The 18,328-nt window shown below is 39.9% G+C and overlaps 2 protein-coding genes across 9 annotated transcripts in view; one reads left to right on the top strand and one right to left on the bottom strand.

The window, feature by feature from the left end:
• Positions 1-788, bottom strand: part of TMX3 (thioredoxin related transmembrane protein 3) — a 41,484-nt gene extending 40,696 nt beyond the window's left edge. Inside the window, exon 1 of the mRNA XM_032311204.1 lies at positions 743-788. Coding sequence (XP_032167095.1) covers positions 743-788 — 46 coding nt within the window. The remainder of the gene's footprint in view (positions 1-742) is intronic.
• LOC116572315 (neural Wiskott-Aldrich syndrome protein-like) overlaps positions 439-18,328 on the top strand; it is a 48,696-nt gene continuing 30,806 nt past the window's right edge. For 4 of the 8 annotated variants that reach the window (XR_004278221.1, XR_004278220.1, XM_032311206.1 and 1 more), the window contains exons 1-2: positions 439-1,266; positions 3,807-3,952. Coding sequence is in view for 6 of the 8 variants with exons in the window: in XM_032311206.1 (XP_032167097.1) it covers positions 485-1,150 (666 nt within the window). In the remaining 2 variants the exon portion in view is untranslated. The other 4 variants (XM_032311209.1, XM_032311207.1, XM_032311210.1 and 1 more) reach the window with 4 other exon arrangements.

Genomic DNA, 18,328 nt, shown 5'->3' with positions numbered 1-18,328 from the left:
CATTTTTTTTTCCTTTTTCCAGTCCATCTTTTGTTTTTTTTTTTACACAGAAATCATTCTTCTTTATTTCTCCAGAAGTAGTTCTCTCCTCCTCTGTGTAAACTCCAACTGCACATTCAAAACACTATGTTTTATTTATTTACTTATTTATTTTTCAACTTCATAGGTAGAAGCAAAACTGAGCGACATCTCTAACACTAACAGTTCTCACAGCCCGGCACACAGGGGGAACCAAAAGGCCGCGGAGGAAGTGAGCACAAGACCGTGAGGACCAGGGCATTCGACGCGGGCAAGAGGAGGCTGGGGAAGGCCACCACCTACTCTGATCACTTCTCCCACCGCACGGTCCGGCGACCTGATCATGACCTGTCCTTGGCCATACCCCTCGGTGGGTAAAAATTCTTCGGGCGTGCCAAGAGTCAGAACCTACAGCCAAAGCAAGGTCTGGCCACCAGCTCGGCTGGTGGAGCCTTCACGCCTGTGAATGGAGCCAGCGCCGCTGAAACTTCCTGCCACACCGAGCAGAGAATCAAACGGAAGACAGGCGCATCCTTTTCTGGCCCTGGTCCCCGGCACACCCGCGTTAGGGGAAGGACCCAGAAGCCGGGTATATTTCGGAGGATCCCAGAGCCTCTCCGAAAGCTGGCGGGAGACCCGTCCAGGCCCGACCCCACCCGGGAGAGGGTCCCCGCGCGCGCCCGTCCCATCGCCCCCACTCCCATCGCCCCCGGGCGGCCCTTACCTGTGGCGCAGAGCCGCAGGCCGGCGCTGCGTCTCCCAGCGGCCATGCCTGCTCCAGGAGAGCCGCAAAAACCACGGAAAAGAGCGAGAAAAAAGCCGGCGGCCGCTACTTGCCCTCCCGGAAAGGGAAGCTGCCCGTGGGCGCGCAGATGGGAAGCCCGGCGCAGAGGGCGGGGGCGGGGCAGGCCGGCCTCCGCCACCCTCCGCCACCCTCTCAGGACCCCTCCGGCCTCCGCCTCTGGGCATGCGCACAAGTGCGGCGCATGCGTGGAACTTGGGCGCTTGCGCAGTCGTGCCTTCAAAGTCCGTGTGCTTCCCGCTGCCTTCGGGAGCGTGGGAACCTCGCGAGTGGGCGGCTTCCTGCGGGGGCGGAGCGCCGTACGGCGTTGGGGGCGTTTCCGGAAGTTAGATCCCCGCTAAATTTAGAGGAAAGTGAGATACCCTCCAATGCGGCTGGAAGTTGAGTTCTGCCGGGGCTTTCGCTTGCAGCCTCTGTGCCGCGAGCGATCGGGTTCGGGAGAAGAGGTGCGTGTCTGCGTGTGTCGAGCGGTGGAGGCTACGGATGGTGAAGCTCGTGTCTTTTTTGGAATCTTCTTTGACCCTGTTTGCGAAATGGGAATTCTGCTCTGGTAGTGAGCTCTGTCAGTGCGTTTTTGCCAACTAAAGGAGTCCTGTCTTAAAAACTGTTTCTCTTGGAACCCGAAAAAGTGAAGTTGATTATAAAATACAAGTTTTTGATGATTCGTTCCTACTTTTTGATTCCTTTTGATAAGAGTAAAATACTATAAAATATTTGCTATCTTCACCTACACAACACAGAATATTTATAAAAGTGGTATATTTTTATAAGGTGATGCCTGCTGCGATCACCACATCTGATTTAGGTGACATTTTTATAGGACCCCAAATATCAGAAGATTTAGATTAAGTCAATTATCGAACATGTGTTAGGAGAACAGAAATGGATTATGATGTCAGCCAGGTCATCGTGGCTTCAAAATTCCAACAGGAGGAGATCTCCGAAAACTCTCCCTAATGACCAGAAGGTTGAATTATGATCTGATTAAGAGCAATCCCTAGATTTCACCCATTTAGTGCATACAGCTTAGTATCCATTGTGTGCCTTCAACAGATTTAAACATTTTTTTAATTGCGTGTCTAGTCTATTTTGAGTTTAATGTGCATAAATATTTAATCCTCCTCCAGGTTCCCAAAGTAGGAATTACTTAGATCCAGGGGCTTGGAAAAGGTAATTTACCTAATAGCTCCAAATGATGGAATTGCCATTTGAAACAGCTTCAGACTCCACAGCTGCTGTTTTTCTAACCCAACACTGCCTCCCAGATCTCTTTTCTGCTTTAGAATGCTCTCCCTCCCTTTTTCTCCGGCTTTCAGTCACCCTATTGTGGCTAATGTTACAAATGTTTGATCAGCCAATTTCCCTCGGAGTTATGCTGGGTTCTTCCTAATTAAGAAAGGTATTAACTGTATGATTTTATGTGCATAAGTTTAAAATCAGGGAAATTAATAGTGTTAGAAGGCAGGGGTAGGTGCAGGTAATGTTTTCTTTCTTGATCTGAACCCTACTACACAGATTGGTTCACTTTGTGAAAATGCATTGAGCTCTGCCCCTGCAGTGTGCGTACTTTCTGTATATATACTCTAATGATGAAGGTTTAAGAGTAAATATAGCTATATACTTTTTTTTTTTAAGATTTTCATTATATGGTGTTAAAAAGTGCTTCTCAGATTGTACTGAGCATCGTTTACCTGGAGTACTTGATAAAACACAGTTTCTGAGTACTCCTTTCAGAATCTGGCCAGTAGGTCTGGATTTGCATTTCTCACAAGTTCCCAAGGTGATACTGTTGCTCTGGCCTGAAGATCTCATTTATTGTTGAAGGAAAATAAATCCAGAAAATGCCATTCATTTTTAGATTGCTTTGTGTACAATACCTAAGGTGAAAAAAGATCTAGAAATAAAATCAAGGGGTTTTTATAGTAGTTATTTTTCCTTGGTGACATGTAATAAATAGTTTTATTGTTAGTATTAAATGACACTTTAAAAAAGTCTCCGTTTTAATTGAAAATTTGGTAAATATTGGATACAACCCACATTAAAGAAAGGTCTCTGGAGTTCTTAATGTATTTTTAAGAGTTTACAGAGGTCCTTAGAATACAAGTTTGAGAACAAAGTGGGCACTTATAGAACTCTGCATTAAATAAGCAGGGGATGCATAATGTAGCATACATTGATGAAAATTACAGACCTAGCATATCATAAAGTAAGTTTCAACAGATTGAAAAAAAGTGGTATTAGTTTTTTTTTTTTTTTTAAGATTTTATTTGTTAGAGAGAGAATAAGCAGGGAAGCCACAGGCAGAGGGAGAAGCAGGCTCGGTGCTGAGCAAGGTACCTTATGTGAGACTTAATCCCAGATCCCTGAGATCATGACCCAAGCCAAAGGCAGACACTTAACCAACTGAGCCATCCAAGCGCCCCATCAGTGTGTTTTCTGACCACACCACAGTAAGATTATAAATCTATAAAAGATAAAAATATCCCCTAAATCTGGAAATTTAAAAACACTTATAAATAACATCTCTATAAAAAGTAATAGAAATTAAAATATGCTTAGAAGTGAACCAAAAATTCTCTTAAAATTATAGGTTGCAGCAAAATCTGTGTAGAGAAATTTATAGATGTGAATATCTTTTTATTTTAGAAAGAAAAAAAATGAAAATTAGTTATTCTCTTTAAGAAGTAGATGAAAAGACTTTAGAAGAAGAATGGCACAAAACATACGCAAGGATGTTTGTTTTATTTGCCAAAAACTGCACTGAGAGCATGGCATGAACAAAAGGGACCCTGGTACAGTTTACTTCCTAGTAGGTTGTAAGAGTTAACAACTTATAAGGCTTATATATTGAATTAGGTGGTGTTCTAAATGCTTTATATGTTAACTCATTCAGAGAGGGAAAAAGAAAAAGTTATAGTAGACTCAAAAGAGGTCCCAAAGTGTGTTTTTGAAGCAAGCAATAAAATGGACAAATTTCTTGTTTTAGTGAATCTTGGAAGAGCACATGAGAAAGAATGAGGAAATGAGAAAACACCTAACACATCCAGAAATCAGAGCCACCTTCCAAGAGCCAGGCTGAATCATCCTTCAAGTCCAGAGGAGGGGAAGCCAGCTCAAGGGGAACCAATTCAGGTAAGAGAATGCCTGTACACTCTCATGTTCCCTTTCTATATTCTGACCCTTGAAGCATAAAGCCCAAGTTCACTCACGTGGAAAGACAAAAAAGAAAGTGAATCAAGACTCCCAGTCCCACTGCAAATTTCCAGCCTAAAACAATCTCAGGAGGAGAAAGGGAAACTTTTTTGAAGGTAAATCTAGTTCAGAATTTTGTTAATACTAGGACTGAGTATGCAAATAATTGAGCTGTGTTTTCAACTTAGATCTTTTATACAGATGGGGTTGCTAGAATTTTTATCCAGGCACAGGGGAAGAGTACCCACACTGTAAAATGTATAAAGATTATGTTGCCATTATGTTTTTTCAGTGTAATTGTATTAATATTAGGACCAAAGCATAGACATAGATACAGATATCAGAGGTTAAAAAGATAAGCAACTTTAACACAGTATCGACAAAAAATTTAAACAAAATCAAAAAAATTATAAACAAAAAGTTATTTTTAAAAAGTTAAGAAAATATAAATTTACCAAGATCAGTTCAAGAACTAGAATGGTAACAGGATAACCATGAAGGGAATCAAATCAAAAGTTTGAAAGTGTCTCATAAAAGTTGTTATCTAACTTTTATGAAAAAAAAAATCTATTAAAAACTCTTCCAGAGGGGTGCCTGGGTGACTCAGTGGGTTAAGCCTCTGCCTTCAGCACAGATCATGGTCTCAGGGTTCTGGGATTGAGCCCCACATCGGGCTCTCTGCTCAGTGGGGAGTCTGCTTCCCCCTCTCCCTCTGCCTGCCTCTCTGCCTGCTTGTGATGTCTCTCTCTCTGTGTCAAATAAATAAATAAAACCTTTAAAAACAAAACAAAACAAAACAACAAACAAAACTCTTCCAGAGAATAAAAAAAACAGAAAACACTCCTCAGTCTGTTCATTAAGGCAAGTATAAACTTGGTTTCAAAACCAGAGGAAGCATTTGTGAGAAAGGAATTATACAGGTCAATTCACTCATGAACAAAAATGCAAAAAATTCCAAATAAAATGTTATCAAACCAGATCTAGCAGTGTGCCAAAAAATGGTTAAATTAGGCTTTCTCTTCTCAGAAAAACCAAGTGTGGATTAACATTAGGGGGAAAACTTTGTGTAAATTTTCCACAGTACCTGATCAAAGATGAAATTTATGTAACACTTAAATGCATTAGAATAATTTGAATTTGATGCATATCCACCTTCCATCATATAGTAAACCAGGACAAGAGGAACAGTTCCTCAGCATAGTGCTCTGTTCAGGTTAATTTCTAGCAGTCCTGGAATCAACCTGAACTGTTTTGCTCTAAAATTTCCCTCTGGCACTAACCTCTGTTTTCAGTACCTGAAACACACAAGCACAGGACTACTAATAATGTTGCTTTTGTAACCTTGGACCCAAAGAGTTTTATGGTGGTTTTAAACAGCCCTTCAACATTGTTTATTGCTAAGAGTGAGATTGATACTTGTATCTGGTCTTGGTGACTGCTGTTGAGGCTGCTTTTGTACCAGGAATTTGCATATTAACAAGCAAAATATTAGAAAAGCCAGGGAGACTCTTGGGCTCTCTTTTTGCAAAGTGTCTTATGCATGTGTTGGGGGAGGAGGGGCTTAATAGGAGAGAGAAAGTGCTTACAAGCATGACCATTACGGAAAGTGGAAGACAGAAGCTTGGACCAGGTCTGCACCAACTCTGGCGGCCAGACAGCCTTTGGCAATGATCCAAATTCTTACATCAACATTGTTGTTGCGTTGTATCCATTTCCTCTAATGAGTAATAGATTTAAGTATTGTTATTTGGGGGTCAAACAGCCTTCTTACATGAACCCTGTGTTAGGACAGTTGGCATGAGAGATGGGATTGCTTGGAAGACTTCTGACTCATTCTTTGCTACAAATATGGCTGAAGCATTATTTAGAAAGAAAAAAGGATTCTGATAAAGAGGAAGGAAGGAAGGATGGATGGATGGATGGATGGGTTGATGCAGAGGTGGTTGTCCAGCTGCTCTTGGTTCAAAGTAGCACAAACGTACAGAGAGTAAGACTTTCCATAACAGAAATGACAACCTGAGTTCCAGGAGCTAGCAGAATTAGAGGGCAAGTGCAAACTGATGGCAGGTTGGCCAAATCAGTTCCTTGTTGCTGCTTTCAGCATGAGCTAAAGTGAGAGTCCAGCATCTCCTGTGGTTGACATTCTGCCTCTCTCCCCAGCAAACAGAGCTCCAACCAAAGGAGCATGGGCGCTATAACTTCTGATGGGTTGGCAAAGCCTGTGTGAACCCTACAGCTAAGAAGGTGGTTCAAGAAAGGCAGCTGATGATGGAGGAAAGCAATCAAGTGAGGGATTCTTCGGTAACACAGTGGAGGCCTCCTTTGGACTGTCAGCCGGTCGTAAGCATTGTCCTGATGATCTTTACTGAGATGGTTACTGAGAGTTTTAGATCACATGGCAGTGACTCTGGTTCTGAATCCTGGAGAGGATGGTTTGCACTCATCCTGGATCCTCTTCTGGCTGCTCTCTTCCTGGGGAGAGTTCCAGAAAAGTCTTTGCTAATTTGAATGGATTAAGGCAGGGGGCTACTAGAGCATAGTAAGTCCTCGGGGTATTTATTCAAACTGTGGAAATGCCGTGCTGTGCTGGACAGGCTATAGGACACTGAAATCAGCCCCACAAGGGATGCCTCTCACTCATATTATAATAAAAGGAGCCCTACCACCGTGGACACCATATGTGACACTGGTTTTAAACCTCAGAGGATGTAAAAGAGGCAGTTTTTGGATTTCCTGTTCCCGTTTCTTCCGATGAGACTTCAGGTTAATTACAAAGGTTAAAGTTTTACAAAGGAAAGGAAATTGAGGCAAGAAAAGGGTAGGAATAAAGCACTTTTGCACCTCAACACCAAAAACCCCACCAATAATCCAGTTAAGTGAGCAGAAGACATCAAAAAAGGTCGTTGTGTTTTACTGGCTTCTTTTAAAAGTCTACCAAGGTTTTAGAGGACACTTCACCAATTTCCCCTCTTTCTTTTAAAAAAGATATTATTTATTTATTTAAGAGAGGGAGAGAGACAGAGAGAGGACCCGAGCAGAGGGAGAAGCAGAGGGAGAAGCAGGCTCTCCACTGAGTAGGCAGCCTCACGTGGGGCTCAAGACATTAACAGATATTTCTCCGAAGAAGACATACAGATGGCCAACAGACATATGAAAAGATGCTCAACATCATTCATCATGGAACTGCAAATCAAAACCTCAAGATATCACCTCACACCTGTCAGAATGACTCAAATCAAAAACATAAGAAACAAGTGTTGGTGGAGAAAAAGTAACTGTGCAGTTCTCTGTAGTTGACCTGGCGAATGCTTTTTCAATATTACTTTCAATATTACTTGCGGGGGAACATCAACAGCAATGTGTGTTTGTGGGGAATGGTTTCCAGTATACATTTCCTTCCAGGATGTTTGAACTCCCCTGTGTGCTCTCACAGTCCACTGAGGCAGATCTAGTGTATTACAGCCCTACAGTGTTCCATTGAACTTTATTGATGATATCATGATTATTTTCTGAAACTGAGAATCAAGCTAATAACAACTTCATTTTAATCAGGAGTCATAGGATTGATCGAGGATGAATCGAGGAACCCTGGAAAAGATCCAGGATCTTGTATGGACTGTACCGTTTGGGAGGATTGCATGGACTAGAGTGTCTTGTGTTACACTGCAGACCACAAATAATAGAATGTTCTTGCTCCCTGCCCTATAGACTAAACAGACGTCCGAACACCTAATTGGCATATTTGGCTTTTGGAGGAATCATATCCCCCATTTAAGGAGACCGACGGGCTCAATCCATTGAAATCACCTAGGAAAAGTTCTTATTTGATTGGAAGCCTGAACACCTTCTTGGAAGGAGAGAAGCTGTAACCCAAGCTATCCTGTTTGGAACTTACGTTACTGCTATGAACTCAGTTGTGCAGCACCACACACACCACACCTACGCCACTGCCAAATTCAAATGTTGAAGCCCTAACGCCTACTTTGGTGGTGTTTGGAGATGGGGCCATTGGAATGTAATTGGATTTTAATGAGGTCATGGAGGATGGGGCCCCCATGATGGGATTACTGCCCATATAAGACGTGAAAGAGATCTGAGAGCTCTCTCTTCTGATCCATGTATGAACACGGAAAGAAGGCAGCTATCTATAAGCCAGGAAGATCCCAACCGTGCTGTCACCCTGATCTCAGACTTTAAGCCTACCCAACTGTGAGAAATTAATGTCTCTTGTTTAAGCCATCCACTCTGTGGTATTTTGTTATAACAACCTCAGCTGACCCAAGTAGGTGTTAATGCTGAAATGATACTCAAAATGTCAGCCACCTGCCTTCATGCTGACTCACGTCTTTGGCAAAAGCCCATAATCATAGTTAACAGTGACTATTTATCTGATGCTACTCTCTGGTATATTTCTTTGAAAGACAGTTATTAGCTAGTTGTCGGGCATTTACTAAGACAGCCCCATTAAGTGAAGGACAACATTGTATCAACTCCTCTTGTGATGGGTAAGGTCAAAAAGCATCCCAGCAAGGAGAGAAAGTCAAAAGAAGTTCCATCATAAAATCAAAATATTCAAGAGGCATTCCACCGTGGAGCACAACGGGACCCAACGTATTCACGAGCAAGTAGCCTGTCTTCCGCTAGGGCCACTGAAGAGCTAACTGAAGACTTGTCTATTGTTATTACTGATGCATCTCAACTTCCACCAATTTCTCAAGGACGTATGGGAACTGACCTGATTCACAGATGGCGGTTCCAGAAGGGCGCGTCATGGCTCCATGGGGAAAGCAGCTGTTCTGTGGCCAGCAGCTGGTCAAGTCCTCATGGAAGGAAGCAAAGCAAGTGAGCAGCCCGGGGGACTGAGTTAAGGTCCTGTTCCTCACAAACAAAATCCCACACTTGGGCACGTGCGGCACTTGGACTGTAGTTCATGACTTGCTGTTTGGTCTGGTTAGTGGGCCCTCGGTAACTAGATGGTAAAGAGACCCCTGTGTCAGTCAGGTACCACTCTGTGGAAATCACTGTGGCAATTCTGAGTGCAAATCAAAGTAGAGCCAAGTCACACTTCTCCAAGAACTCCTCGTTTCTGTACATGACTGGGATCAAATTGATACTTGCTTCGGTTCTGTCTCGTGAAGTGACTAAATGGGGCCATGTAAGGACATACTGGAATTCCAGCCATGAAGCTAGGCGGATACCACTGGTCTCAGCTGAAGCTCCAGTCTTTAGTGCTGTTCACAACAGGAAAGGCAACATTGGTAGTTGTTTCTGGGAAGTATTCCTAAGAGAGAAGGACCTGCACATAGCGTGCTTTCCCTATTCCTTCCAGAGGACTGGAATGGAATGTAGGGGCATGAGACATATTCTTGGTTTGGCTCTGTATACTTACTTGCTACTACTACCTGAGGGTTGAACGACAGAAGCAAAACTATTCAGCCAGTTTGGTCCTTCCAGTTACAGTCTTAAGGTCAAGATAGAGCTTTACCCGTTGCACCGACACTATGTTGCAGCCGTGCTACTGTGTTATCCCCCAGGCTTAGGTGCAGCCGGTATGGCTTGGAGTAGGCAGACCAACCTCGCCTCTTGCCTCCTGCCTTGAGCAGCCTCATTAATTTACATCAAAGGGTCTTAAAAACATAATGAACTTCTATGGGCTTAACTATGCTCAAAGAGTTGGGAAATACTAGGATACGTAATAAGGATCAATAACTTAGATCAAACATAGTTGTTTCCTTTTGAAGATATATTTATTTATGAGAGAGAAAGAGAAACTACAGAGGGGAGAGGGAAAGAGAAACTCAAGCAGATTCCATGCCAAGTGCAGACCCTGATGTTGGGCTTGATCTCACCACCCTGAGATCACAATCTGAGCTGAAATCAAAGAGTCAGATGCTTAACCGATTATACCACTCAGGTGCCTCTATATCAAACATTATTGTTAAGGGTTAAAAAAAAAAAAGAAGGAAGGATTTCCTTTAATATTAGGAATCAGATGAAAGATTTATTAACATACCTGTTAAGTATTGCACTGAAAATCCTGGCTTGGGTAGTAAAATAATGAAGAAAAAGGGATAGCAGAAGGATGGGAAGAAAAGGAAGCCATCATTAATCATAGATAAGGTTATTTATATTGAAAAATTTTAAAAAATCATGTAAATTATTAGCAAAGAGATTTAGGTTTACCAAAGTGTGTAGGTATAAGATCATTATACAAAATGCAACTGCATTTCTTTAAAAGAACAATAGAAAACATATAATTTATTTTATTTTATCTTTTTTAAAGATTTTATTAATTTGTTGGAGAGAGAGAAAATGTGTGTGTGAGTGGACAGAGGGGCAGAGGGAGAGGGAAAGGGAGAGAATCTCAAGCCCACTCCAGACTGAGCTCAGAGCTTGACACGGGGCTTAATATCACAACCCTGAGATCATGACCTGAGCCAAAACCGACACTTCATCAACTGAGCCATCCAGGTGCTCCAGAGAAAACACACGCTTTAAAAACAGATGAGCCTGGTGGTGGGTAGTAAGAAGGGCACGTATAGCATGGAGCACTGGGTGTGCATAAACAATGAATCTTGGAACACTGAAAAAAAAATTAAAACAAAACAAAAAAACAGGTCATTAATATTAATAACAAAATATCTCTTCTAATAAACTGATAAACTTCTAATAAACTAATATCCTTTCTAATAAACTAAGGATCTGGGCCAACCATATGCATTGTAAACATTACTTAATTCAACTGAAAAAGATACCAATACATGGAGAGAGGAAACACTTTTAAGGGATAGAAAACTCAGTATCACACAGATATCTCACCTCCTAGATTGCTTTTGGACTCAAAGACATGTTATTAGAAATCCTAAGAAGTTTGACATGCTAATAAAAATTCATATAGAAGAGCAAATACCCAAGTATATGCAAACATTCATAAAGAAAGAGAGTAAGATGAGAAATCTATTCTGCTAGACATCAAAACTTAAAGCCATAATAATGAGGATGATATGGTATTATCTAAGGGATAGGCGTATTGACCAGTGGACTCAAATGGGCAGCTCAGAGGCAGACTCATGCAGAAATGAAGACTTGACATGTGACAGAGGTCACACTGGAGAAGACAGTATATTGCACTGAGACAATAATATTCATAAAGATGAAGCAATTGATTTGGATCCAAGTCTTATACCACTGACAAAAATCAATTCCAGTGAGAAAGAAGACAAATGAATAAGCCAAATAAATATAGGAGAATATCCTCAATACTTTGGTGTAGAAAAAAATTTCTTAACACAAAATTTAGTGGTCAAAAGGAAAGGATTGTTTTATTTGTTGAAAAATGCCATAGAGAGCAGGATATGTTACGAGCAACATACACAACTAAAAGGAGAAAAAGTATAAAAAGGAGAAGAAGTATAAAGCACATAACATAACAATAAGTAAAACATAGTCTTTAGACAGTTTACAGAAGAGAAAATAAAAATATGAATATACGAAGATGCTGTACTTCATTAAATTGTGTGAAATTCAAAATAAGACCTCACTGATAGACCATTCAACTTTCATTTTGTCTGTGGTTGTGAAACATTGGGAACTCTCAGACGCTGTTGATCTGAGTAAAATTTATACTTAGGAATGCCATCCACCTAAGTTTTTCTTGGACGTTCTAACAGTATATATAAATGTGAGATTTCATCGAAATTAATTCCTTGAATGATACATTTAGGATTAGATTCCAGGCTACCATCATAATAGGTCAGATGTTCTTACCCATTACAAATATAGAAATACAAAAAATATTAATGCTCTGTTTTCTTTTTCATAAGTGTATCTATATTTACTTCCAAGTTTCCCTCGGGTTAAAAGCTGCTAACCTAATTATGGAAGTCAGTTAATACTCCCGTTAATTAGGCTACTCACCTCTAGAGAGTTATCCCTGGAGAATAACTTAGATTCTTGTCTATGACCCTGAAATAACACTTGAATCTTAATTTTAATTATTATGCCAATTTTTTTTTTATAATTTTTAGCACAGGAGTTACTCAAGTGATAATTCTGTCTTCTTATAGAAGTCTGCAGCTTCACCTAGGATAAGCAGCTGAATCGAACATTTCTATCTGTAAATATCTTTTACCCTGAATTTTAAAGACTTTAGAACATTAATGCAATCTTAGTTCATTCGTATTCTTTTTTTTTTTTTTAAAGATTATTTATTTATTTATTTGACAGACAGAGATCACAGATAGGCAGAGAGGCAGGCAGAGAAAGAGGAAGGGAAGCAGGCTCCCTGCTGAGCAGAGAGCCCTATGCGGGGGCTCGATCCCAGAACACTGGGATCATGACCTGAGCCGAAGGCAGAGGCTTTAACAACTGAGCCACCCAGGTGCCCCAGTTTATTCGTATTCTTAAAAGCATGCAAATCTTACTGATTTTAATAGCAGATTGATTCCATAATCAATGATTCCATAATCAGTGTTCTAGATCTTCATCTGACTTGATGTTACACAGATGAGGCCATTCCTGAGTCAGAAGTTGTCTTCTAAATGATGTATATAATACTTGCTAGAATCTATGTCATTCAACAGTATGTAAGTGTGTCAATAGTACTACAAGAACTAACTAATAAGATCCAGTAGGAATATATTCCGATCTCCTGATTCTCTTTGGTGTATTTAAGGTAACATTTATCTTTGTGTATAAGGACTCAGGACTTTAATAGATTTAGTATATTTTAATTAACTATAGTCACTATTGTATGTTTGATGCTCATATTGTCATAATTAAACCTCTATAATTTGGTTCCTGTGTCTATTTGATCTGACTTCACTAAACTTGGAATGACGCCTTCTCTTCTGATAAAGAAGTTCTGTATCTCTTACACCTTCCTTCCCCAGTCATGGAATCATTATCCTTCCAAAAAACCCTGGCTCCTTTTCACAGAAAATCAATTTTAGAAACTATAGTCTGGGTTTCCCATTCACATATTAGTTTGTTCCCGCCTGAGACTCCGTTGACTCTAGGCTAGTTCAGTGGACTGAGGGAGAAACAATCTTCTTAATAATTAGATACATATTATTTGTGTACAGTTGACCCTTGAGCAGCATGTGTTTGATCTGCACAGGTTCACTTACACAGGGATTTTTTTTAATAACTGCAATACAATACTGTAAATGTTTTCCTTATAATTTTCTTAACATTTTCTTTTTTCTAGCTTTATTATAAAAATACAGTATGCACTATTACACACAAAATGCATGTTAACCCACTGTTTATATATGGGTAAGGTTTATGGTCAGCAGGTTATTAATAGTTAAGGTTTTGGGTAGTCAAAAGTTATATGCAGATTTGACTGCATGGGGGTTGGTATCCCTAACCCCTGCATTGTTCGAGGGTCAATGGTACGTGGACGTAGGTATCTGTTGTGTAATATGCTGCATAGCAAGGTCAGTTCAGGTCTGTATCAGTTGTCAAATTCATTTGGAGGGAAACTCTTCAAATAGAAAATTGTTCTTAAGATTCTGAAATATCCAAATACCATTTCCACATTAGTAGAAGTTCAGAAAATTAAATGACTCTGTGTAGTCCATTCTTTTTTTGGAGGAAACAGTTTTTTAAAATAAACCTGTGATTAGATCTCACCCAAGGAGAATTTACAGTTTTCCAGATTTAAATTTTAGTGTCTACTAAATATTTCTTGGTATTTTTCTTTCAAATAATTTCTTAATCCTTGACTTTAATATTTTATTCCTCTAAGGATCTTTCTCCATTTTGATATATATTCAGTTACTCAACTGTTAAAGTTCAGAGAGTGGAAGAGTTGATTTCAGTAAAATATACTGCTTCAGGGGGGGAATCTTGAATCTTTTTCTGTGGGCCAGATAGAGTATACTAGGCTATGAGGCTTCTTGTGTATTTTAAGTCTTTCTAGGGTGGACCCAAAGAATGCTGAGGAAATAGTAATCAAACCTTGTGGTCATATTCTTTTAAATGGGTGTTTGGTATATTCTTTCTTTCTTTACTTTTTTTTTTTCTTTTTAAGATTTATTTACTTTTTATTTGAGAGAGCATATGAGAGTGTTTGTGTGTGTGTGTGTGTGTGTGTGTGTGTGTGTACATTGAGGGGAGGGCAGAGGGAGAGAGAACCTCAAGCAGTCTCCCAGCTGAGCGTAGATCCTGGCGTGGGGCTTCATCTCATGACCCTGAGATTGTGGCCTGAGCCAAAACCAAGAGTGGGACACCTAACTGACTATACCACCCAGGTGCCCCTATTTGGCATTTTCTTGAGGGCCTTTCATAGGAATGTCTCATGTTATCTGCTGTTGTAACTCCAGCTGGCCCACAAATAACATCTATTCAGGGTTGAAGTTTTCCAGTTTTCCCCTAAATGTTACAGCATATCATGGTTCCCGGAACCACTGATAGAAAACTAACTTTAAGTCATCCCTGCCATGCGTATCACAAATTTACAGACTAGCGACCAAAACGATGTAACATCCATGCAACGAGGTTGCTGTGGGGGAGGGGCTTCCTGATCCTTGGACTGAGAACGTTCTGTGGCGTGACCCAGCTGAGGGACACAAAGAAGCACGTCCAGTTTATAAGGAGAACTTCGTGGACATGTAAGAACTGGGGAAAGGGTTACTTACACAGAAACTAAGCAGAGTCAGTTTACCATCCTTACGCGAATTCTCAGGTCTTCCTGAACTAGAACAGCTCAGAAATGTGCCAGAGCCACCCAGGTCCTTCCCAGATAGCAAACGGGAAAGGAGGAGATGGGTTGGAAAGGAAGACCAGTAGACCTGCCTCTCCTGTAGTCTGTCTTGGTCCTGGAAGATTAAGAGCAGACTCCGACGTAAACGTAAGTGTTGTTTCCTAAGAAACACAGGAAAAAGTGAGTAAGGGGAGGAATATACCACGCACACTGAGATTTAGGGAATAAACTACCAATAGAATTAGAACTTACCTCCTTTTGAAGAGGTTTTTCCACCCAATTACTTCTAGAAGTTCAGCTACTAAGAAATGACATTTGGGGCACCCGGGTGGCTCAGGTCATGATCTCAGGTTGTGAGATGGAGCGCATAGTGGGCGTGGAGCCTGCTTAGGATTCTCCCCTCCCACTCTCTCAACCTCTCTCTGAAAAAGAAAGAAAGAATGAATGAATTTACACTTGATGGCATGTGTTTATTCCTTCCACTTTATATTTCCCTCGTAGGAGCCAAGATTGTTTCCATCAGCCTGGAAGGGTATTTAGGTCTGATTTTTTCTAGTGCTGAGAATGGCGCCATCTGCTGGAACCCTGTGCTTCAGCATCAAGAGAGCTGGGTCTGAGCAACTCACTAATTTGACCCCAGTCCTGTCTCTATTTCCTAGGAGAGGTTACAGGTACACATGAAAACGGAGAAATAGTAGAGTCCGCGCTTTATTTATAATAAAAACTTATTATGGACAGAGATAAGTTCTTTAAGACAAGATTTTGAAAGACCCAAAAGCTTCTAGAATATCTTTGCAGAGAAGGTACTCGGAAGCTGAAAAAGTCAGAGAAAAAGCACTTTGCAGTGGTTGCTATAGTTGCAAAAGTAAGCCTGTCCTCCAGGAAAAACAGAAAAGAATAGTTACCTGCCCCCAGGGAAGTTGGTTTCAGGGCTCATTAAGAGAGGCTCTGGGGACAGGAGAAACCAAGCTGCGAAAAGACAAACAGCTGAAGAAGTGTCTGTACGTGTGTTTATTACATGAGGCTGTTGCGTCAGAGGCGTAGAAATTTGCCAAAATCGTAGGGTACTGACATATGCATTAAAGTCCAAAGGGCATTTTTGTAGCCAACACGATGCAGTATGTTTCCAAGGCCACAGGCTGACAATAGCAAGAGATTACCGTCATCACCTTGCTTAAGGAGAGATTTTAATGCATCACATATATTTAAACCAAAAATAGGAATCTGTAAATGCCAAGGGTTTTTATGTGTAGGGACTCAAATGTCTCAATGTTAAGTCTATTTTAGATTTAAAGCAATACCTCCTAATTCAATACTCTGAAAACAAGTTCCCCCCATATATTCCTTTCAGACTTTTCTAAATGTCAGCCTTTTCAGATACTTTTTCAGGCCAAAGATCACAATCATTTAGGTATCTTTCCTCAAAGAAATGCTTGATCATTTTAACCATTCTCTGGTCATTTTCTTTCTGCAAGTTGTCCGGATAAAGAGTGCATGAAATGTAGGAGTGGTTGATCTTCTTTCTCCTGAACCTACTGAATTTTCTAGACTTGAGAACAGAGTGTTTATGGATCTTCTTTCTTTTGCATTTTGCTGGAACTTGATGTTTTAGACCACACAATTCTTCGTGATGTCATGTGATCATTCTTCCCCTATCTCTTCAACAACTGACTTGAATATTTCGTTTGTGAATATTTATGTTTTCTTTAGGTAGAAAAATTTCAGAAGTCTGCTGTTGAAATATATTTTATAGCAATGTATTTAAGAGGATATTTGCTTGTGTATATAATTTTGCATCTGAAATTCTTTCCTTAAAGACTGAAAACCATACTACTTGTTTTCTTGTATCCGTTCTTGTGATGTGCTGTGTTCTGATCCTTGTTCCTTTACAGGAGATCTGCTGTCACTTTAACCTGCTGTAACTGTAAATTTTTGTTCTCTAATGTTTTCTGTTTGGCCTGAAGGGAGAGATCTGAGTGGATTGCGTATGTCCAGGACTTTTTTGGATAAGTGAGATATGAGATTCAGTATAAACTCACCAATTAAAGACACCTAATGTTGTAAGATTTGTGTTGCTTACAATAATTCTAACTGAACATTTTCTGAGCAAAGATTGTCTTTCAGCAATTTAATTTTTTCCTTTTTAAAAACTTGTGTTACAGTGACATCATGTGGTAGAGTGAGGTTATGCAGGCAAGGCTTGTTAGCAAGATTGGTTGATAAATGAGGTCAACTCTTCAGGGACAGGATACACTTTCTCTAACAGTTACTTTATGCAAAATACCATACTCTTTTATACTTAAGCAATATTTTATCACTGTATAATAGAACTGAATTAGTTGGGGGTCTTCAGGATTTTAAAAGATATGTTTTTAAATAAGTATTCAGAGTAACAATGCTATATTTTTTCCTTTAAAAAATTTTTTTTATTTGAATTCCAGTTAGTTAACGTACAGTGTAGTATTAGTTTCAGGTGTACAATTTAGATACTCAACATTTCCATACAACACCTGGGCATCTCCATCACCTATTTCACCCATCCCCCACCCACCTCCCTCTGGTTGGTTGTTCTCTGTAGGTAAGAGTCTGTTTCTTGGTTTGCCCCCCCACTTTTTTTTTCCCCCTTTGCTCATTTGTTTCTTAAATTCCACATATGAGTGAAAGGCTGTCCTAGCAAAATCAAACTTCCCAGTGGATGTCATTTTTGAGAAGATCTGAAGTTTAAGATTATTTCAATTTTGAAAGCTAATCACATCTTACCTTGTAGGTTCCTTCATTTTTAAAGAACTGTAAATTTTTATTTGCTTATCAGAAGCAGCGATAATAGTTTTAAATACCATGTAATAGTATCTGTAGCCATGTAATAGCATCTGTAGAACATGAAGATCTCTTCCCAGCTTTGAGTGAGTTGACTGAGTTAACATTAACTGAATATGAGATAACGTAAGACCTGTATGATTTAAATTGTGGCTTTTTTTTGCATTCTGATCAAAACCGTTCTTAATGTTGTACCAGGCATATCCTTAGCTTTGCGTCAAGGTTATGAGTTAAGCACATTGTTCTTAAAGAACCTTCTCTTGGTGGCATAGTGCTGTAGTTACATAATTGCAGTGTTTTCATCGTGTATTTTTATTTTGATTTAAATTATATCTAGTTGTTTATAGAACATTGAAGGCCAAACTTATCAAAACATCAGGTGTTTTCGGTTTGGTTCCTGAAAGAGCCTGAGGTAAGATTCTGTTTGAGGGATTTAGTGAGGAAGAGTTCTCCAGAGGAAAGCATTGGGCGAATCAGGACGGAAGAGGAGAATCCAGATCAGCAAGACTGTGGTCTTAGCTGAAGACTTGACTGATCCCAGAGGAAAGCTCTAGAGCAATGTCATCCAAAAGAAATATATTACATATGTTGCCTGCCACATAAGTAATTTTAAACTATCTAGTAGCTACATTTAAAAAGGTAAAATGGAGCACTGGGTTGGTGAAAAAATAATGAATACTGTTATGCTGAAAATAAATAAAAAAAAATAAAAAAATAATAAAAAATTATCCTCAAAAAAAAAATAAAAAGGTAAAAAGAAGCATATGGTTTAACACATTCTGTTTAAACAG

The sequence above is a fragment of the Mustela erminea genome, chromosome 13 (assembly GCF_009829155.1).
Source record: "Mustela erminea isolate mMusErm1 chromosome 13, mMusErm1.Pri, whole genome shotgun sequence".
Lineage (NCBI taxonomy): Eukaryota > Metazoa > Chordata > Mammalia > Carnivora > Mustelidae > Mustela > Mustela erminea.
Note: the sequence above shows the minus strand (reverse complement) of the source record. Positions and strands in the feature narration are given on the sequence as shown.